Source organism: Miscanthus floridulus, chromosome 4, assembly GCF_019320115.1.
Source record: "Miscanthus floridulus cultivar M001 chromosome 4, ASM1932011v1, whole genome shotgun sequence".
NCBI lineage: Eukaryota > Viridiplantae > Streptophyta > Magnoliopsida > Poales > Poaceae > Miscanthus > Miscanthus floridulus.
This window is the reverse complement of record NC_089583.1, coordinates 9,598,650-9,605,506: the sequence shown is the minus strand read 5'-3', so window position 1 is coordinate 9,605,506 and position 6,857 is coordinate 9,598,650. Positions and strand designations below refer to the sequence as shown.

At 45.0% G+C, this 6,857-nt stretch overlaps 1 protein-coding gene across 1 annotated transcript; it reads right to left on the bottom strand.

Moving 5' to 3' along the window:
* Window positions 1-218: 218 nt before the first annotated feature.
* On the bottom strand, window positions 219-6,567 carry LOC136549395 (uncharacterized). Its single transcript, XM_066540639.1, has 2 exons — window positions 6,344-6,567; window positions 219-2,778 (listed from the first exon to the last, which is right to left on the bottom strand). The coding sequence occupies exon 2, from the start codon at window positions 2,775-2,777 to the stop codon at window positions 252-254; it is 2,526 nt and encodes an 841-aa protein (XP_066396736.1). The 5' UTR covers window position 2,778; window positions 6,344-6,567; the 3' UTR covers window positions 219-251.
* Window positions 6,568-6,857: the final 290 nt, after the last annotated feature.

The following is a 6,857-nucleotide window of genomic DNA, read 5'->3' as shown; positions in this document are numbered from 1 at the left end:
TGTCAAGTTGAGAGTTAAGTACAAACAACAAATGAAATTGAATAGTACCTCCTCCTTGAACCAACAAATAAAAGTGGGATTTCGTTCTCCCGCGCCATGTCTTAGAAGGGTTTCAACTTCCGCTTCGGTGGGTTCCCTCCTGTGATGGACGATGGTAGAGGAGAACAAATTTGCTGTAACGGCCGTTAACAAGAGGGTTGGATGGGTGCATGCGAAATACTGACAAGAAAAGAAACAAGTTTGTGTAAAACTTACGCAATGTACGGGCCAACCTCTTCAAGGTTCCGCAACACATACAGCTGGATAGAGCGCCACTCTTCTAGGCTCAACATCTTCAAGGTAGGTTCACTTGCACTTCCGAGTTGCCCTCGGAAAAGGCTGAGGGTCGACTGATTGTCGGCAGCATTGTAACGAGGGGGTGGATTATGCACGTTAGGAAGGTTGTCGGCATAGTATCTTGTTGTGAAGTATGACACCTCCTCCACAATGGATGCCTCTGCACAGGAAGCTTCAATTTTGCATTTATTTTTGCATTTTGTTCTAAGAACCTTTAGGCATCGCTCAATTGGATAGCACCAACGGGCATGCACAGGGCCCCCCATTTTTGCCTCATATGGTAGGTGCAAGAGCAAATGTTGCATCGGATTGAAGAAGCCGGGGGGAAAGATCTTCTCCAACTTGCAGAGCAACACCGGGGCCATTCTTTCCATTTCTTCAATCTCGGTCCGAGATATCTCCTTAGCACATAGCTTGCGGAAGAACATGCTCAACTCTGCCATCACTCGCCAGATGTGATCAGGGAAATAGCCACGAACCATCACCGGAAGAAGGCGCTCAATCCATATGTGGTAATCATGACTCTTCAGCCCTGTGATTCGCATGGTACTTAAGTTCACACCCCTCCTCCAATTCGCTGCATACCCGTCAGGGAACATCAACGATTGGAACCATTGAAGAACTTCTTTCTTTTGGGCCCTCGTTAGGACGAAGTCGGCCTTAGGCTTCTTCCATGACTTCCCGCGTAAGGGAGGCAACATGTTTAGCTTTGGTCTATCGCACAGCGTTGCTTGATCCAATCTAGCCTTGACATTGTCCTTTGACTTTTCCCAGTCCATGATTGTGTGAAGGACCGCCTCGGCGAAATTCTTTTCAGTGTGCATTACATCAATGTTATGTGGAAGAAGGAGGTCCTTAAAGTAAGGAAGCTTCCACAAGCACGACTTGTGTGTCCAGGCATGCTCTTTTCCATATCCCACAAAGCCCCCCTTTTCATTGTCGACCACAAGACCATCTAACATCTCAAGAACCTGGGCACCTGTCATCATTTCCGGTGCAGAGTTTTCCACTGTGACACCTTTTCGAAAGTTCTTCTTGTCTCTCCTGAATGGGTGGTCAAGAGGGAGGAATTGTCGATGTTTGTCAAACGAAGAAAACTTGCCCCCCTTCTCCAACCGAAAGAACTCCACAGCTGACTTGCATATCGGGCATGGCATCTTCGTGTGAACACACCAGCCACAAAATAACCCATAAGCCAGGAAGTCATGCATGGAATAATGGTACCAAATATGCATTCTGAAGTTTGTCTTTGTGAATCGGTCGTATGTCACTACCCCTTCGTCCCATGCACGGACCAAATCGTCTATCAAAGGCTCCATGTACACACTCATATTAGCCCCCGGGTGTCCTGGAATTATAAGTGACAACAAAATATTTTGCCGTTGAAAGGCGACGCCAGGTGGGAGGTTGAGAGGGATGACGAATACGGGCCAACATGTGTATGGTGAAGAACCCATTCCATAAGGATTGAACCCATCAGTTGCCAGTGCAATGCGTACATTACGAGCCTCATTAGCTTTGTCGGTATGCTTCCGATCGAAGCTTTTCCATGATTCACCATCGGACGGATGTATCATCTTGTCAGTGTATCGGCGTCCAGTTTTGTGCCACGTCATCTGTTTTGCGGATTCCTCGCTCATGAAAAGCCGTTGGATCCTCGGTATGAAAGGAAGGTACCTCAGGATCTTTGCGCCGACTTTTGTTTGCGTCTTCCGACCATCACCAGATTCTAACTCAATGTACCTAGATGCCTTACACTTCGGACAGTACTTATCGTCAGCATGTTCTCCCCTGAATAAGATGCATCCGTTCGGACAAGCATGTATCTGCTCGTACGACATCTTGAGTGCACGAAGGATTTTATTTGACTCATACGTGTTCTTTGGCAGAACGTGATCATCCGGAAGTAGGGTGCCAACTACTGTCAACAGTTGATCGAAGGATTCTCTACTCCAGCTAAACTGGGACTTCACAGCCATTAGACGTGCAATGGCATCCAGTTTAGAAACATTGGTGCGCCCGTGAAGGGGTTGTTGTGCCGCATCCAACATGGCGTAAAACGCCTTTGCAGTTTGCTCTGGCTCCTGCTCTGCACTTCCTTCATCGAAAGCCATGTCATGGTCATTTAACATTTCTGCCACCCCGGCTTCAGAATCAAACTCCTCGATCCGTTGTCTCACGACCTCTTCTCTCGCACGATGGCGTTCACCATGCATGGTCCACCGGGTATAGTTCTCTACAAATCCATTGTTGACAAGATCTTTACCCATCTCCTCATATGTTTTCATTGCCTTGTTCTTACACTTCCTACAGGGACACCAGGCATGTCGCCGTCCGTTTGCAAATGCCTTCGTCATGAAATCATTGGCCTTCTCAATCCATTCATTTGTGTATTGACCCCTCTTCTGATAGCCCGTGTACATCCACTGACGGTCATCCATCCTAACATATAGACGATATTGCAGTTTAAAGCAATAGAGTAGTAGTGCTAGAGAAAAACCATATGAGATGATAAAGAGACATTCATGTTCTTGGTCGATTCACATAGAAGATGTTTGCTAGATTGGATGATGAGATTTTACCTAAGGTTTATAAGACGGTGTCATATGAAATGGGGAGATTTTATCACCCTCTGTAAAGAGTTGAGACGCATCAAAGGTTCTAGCAATACTTCCCTATCTTAACAAATGAAATACTGTAAAGTTCTAGCAGCTTAATTTTTTTTTTTGGAATGCAACCGGCAGCAGCTTAATTTTCTGGCTTATAGTGTTCTTGAATTATGTGCTCTTAGTGACCAGTTCCTTTTACAGAACTTGGGACCTCATGTTGGTAACTTAGCAAAAAGAAAATTCAGATTGCCCAACTTTAGTGATGAGATGGGGCATACTGGTAGACCTGCTAGATTTCCTTGTTTTTCTTTGTGAACATGTTGATAATTCTTGTGTATATACATATAGTTGGTGATGTTATTGAGGCCACTACACTGCATTCCTATCAACGTTTTGTCCTCTCAGACTCAAATCTCATGCTTTCGTGTAATGTCATATTATGTTACCCCCAACAAGCTTGATTTTGTAACTGATTGAAGCTCTCTCAGTGGCAAACAGAGTTCACCACTGATGGGAATAGGCCTATCGGATCGAAACTGTTGCCAGTGATTTCTCAGTATACTTTGGTTCTCATATTATACTACAGTATTTCTAAAGTGTTTCTGTTGTCGTTCTGCAGTAGTGACATGCAATAACTCTCTTTCATTTGAACCGGTTTGTTCTGAAGTCTGGTAGCAAGATTACTATGGAAAATATTGTTAAAAAAATACAAGGCAATGTTTATCCACATCAGATGTTTGAGCCATTTGCAGATACATTATTTTATTCTTGGAGTTAACTCACCCTATTGTTTCTGTTATCTTCACTAAGGTCACTCAGTCCGTTAGTCTCGTACAAGTTGTTCAAGGCCAACATAATTGTAACCGAGTGCAGATAATAGTCATTTCTGAAGCAAACTGGTGTGATAAGGTGAATTGAAGGCAAGTGCAACTTTTCAAGATTTTCCTTTGATATCTATCCATATTGATAATTGAAATGGTTGTTTAGTTATCTGGTAAGTAACATTAATATCACAATTACAAGGACATAACTTTGTATTTTCAGGTTGAAAATCCCATTTATCTGTCTTCCAAACGTGTAGTTAACCTTCTATATTATTTGAGTTGACCATTCTATGTTTTCATGGCATGTATCTATTCCCCTGAATCAAACAAATGCCAAACTGAGGACCGAAGTCAACCGCTAGTGAAATAAGTTATTACTCTCCTATTCCTATGGATGCTAATATGAAATGCCATTAGTATTAGTTACCCTAAAAATGTTACAGTTTAAGTCATACTGGCCACTATCTAATTCAAGATACATGGATGCTACTTGTGCATTATTTATAGGAAATTAACCATGTGCATTGAGAATTGTCAGGTTTTACAGTACTGATTGTTGGCACAGCTTAACTGTAGTTGTACTGTTAAGATAGAGCTGTTTCTCACTATCTAGGACACTTTCATGTGGTCTTTTCATGAGTGCATCCTTATGAACAATGGAAATGAAAGTTCAGTGGCAAAGTGGTCCTTTATTGTTGTCAAACTCACAATAGTACTGGGAGGATATTTTGGGTACCTATCAGGTCATCTTGTTAGAGTTTTGCCCACATCAAAGTCTAATGTGCGCTAATATTCAGTGCCCCACATCAGGTTTGCGCACAGTAGAATTTGCTTGTGGTGGGGGTCTGTCCACGAAAGGAACATTTCAGGTTTACATGCTTGCCACTGAGTCTGATATCATTAGAGGGATCTTCCATTATTAGCTGGGGATGGCATCTTCATGAAGTCCCACGTTAGGATAGCTAGGCAGCCCAAAAAGTTCTCTTTTCCCCCTTTTGTAATTAGTATCTTTCACATCACAGTTTGTGGTAGTGGCAACGATCTGGAAAAAAAAGCTCCTTTCCTGAATCATTTTAACTTTTTTTTAACATATTAAAGCCTCATGGTAGAAGCACTTGTGCCACTAGACATACTAGCACGGGCACTTTCTTCTGTCAATCTCTGCCTCACGTATTGCTGTCAAAATTATTATTGCGTGACAGGACCTCAGTGAAATCCTGTTCGCTGGGAAAGTTGGCACACCCAAAACTGTTGGCTGGCAACCCTTTTCCTGGTTACTAGATTTGCAAAAAGGTTCTGGCTATTTGTCTTCTGCGTCCACCAACCACGGAGTCACACCCTGAGTGGTGGGCTAACCATTCTCCCTTTCCCAATTTGGGGTCGCCACTCAATCCTCTATGATTCCTAGGTCCTACCATAAGCAACCTTGGAAAGCGTGTGCTCTGATCCCTCAACATTTGAAGAAGGATTGTAATTGAAGTGGTGTACATAGCAGCCTTAGAAATACTTGCACGGCAGCTAGGAGAACAGGGTTCAGCTACTATTCTCTAGTGGAAAGGATGGAACGGCAGCTAGGAGTACAGGGTTCAGCTACTATTCTCTAGTGGAAAGGATGGAATTTATAGTAGAGATGTGGATGTATGCTCAACCGGCAATGAGAGATCTTCTGGCCAAAGCAACCGGCACTGAGGAAATATGCTGAAACCGCAATGAGGACTATGACTGCCCAATAAAGGCAATTTGCTAGGTTTCAGGTATTTCCGTGGTCACTTGTATTTCCATCTTTACTTCTTTTTCTTTCTGTTATGTTACATTCAATGTAGATGATGTAATGACGCAATGGGGCACCTATATGTTGCATCTTCGATTTTTCCTAATTTGTTAGATGTCAATTTTTGAGCTTACTATTGCTTCCATTTCCTGAGTGGGTGGATTGTTACTTTGGTTTCTTCACTATATGACTATAGTGCTGTTTATCCACTCACTTTTGCGTAACTAAGCCCTCTTCTATTTCAACAGTCCTGGTACTGTAATTTTACTACTAAAAAGCTGCCAAACTGGAGATACTTGGGCTCTCCGACATCTACCTACTCATACTACAGGTGAGTGCTCCTCCTATTCGAGTTCTTCCTATTCATCCAGAAAGGCCAGAACATGAATAAACTTAATTTGATCTTGGTGCTTAAATAGTTATTGATACAACCATGTACGGTCTAGCCCATTTCCAGCTCTACCAAGAGATTCACTTTGTTCAACTGATTATTTTCACTGTGATAGTTCAACAATTTTCAGTGGGCAGAGATTTCCTGGGAGCTCGGTGCAGAGAGCACTCAGATTTCTTTGAAGGCACAGCAGGCAGGACCCAATGACCCATGTCCTAAGCCAGCAGCTAGCCAGCACTAGAATAAACTGATGGAGTAGTGGACTAGGTTGTGTTGCTTCCAGATAATGGGGACGACAATAAAAGGGTGGTAAAATAAATCCAAATCAAGAGAATAAGCCCTTTGATGTGATGAAGCTGTGCTGTCTAGTTTTGTAATGCCAAGCGGATGCATGGGAGCAGTGGTGTGTTACCTAATTCAGTCAGCAGATGAGCAGGTCCGGAGCTTGGAGGGGAGGAGGCGGCCGCGGCGGCGGCAGTCCCGCGGTGGCGGCGGGTGACCGCCCTCCCCCGGTGGCGGCGGTGGTGGAGGGGAGAGAGTGCTCGCCGTCGCCGTTGCTGCTGGGGCCCACCCCACCCCACCTCGCGGGAACGGGAGCGAAGGAGGGAGCACGGGGCGGCGTCGGCGGAGGGGATCGTCGTCCGGTGCGCCGGTGCCGGTGCCGCTGTCTCTCTCTCCGTCTCTCCGGTGGCGGCAGCTGTGGGGGACCGCCCGGTGGCGGCGGTGGTGGAGGGGAGGAGGCCAGCGGCCGCGGCGGTGGGGAGGCGTGTGCGGTGTGTGTGTGCGCGTCTGTGCACGAATTGAGGGAGAAACGGCTGTGTTGAATGTTTCTGTTTACCGAGTGCCTAGATGTACGGCACTCGGTAAACTCAAGTACCGCAGCCCCAATGACATGTGGGGTACATGTTTACCGAGTGCCCAGATCT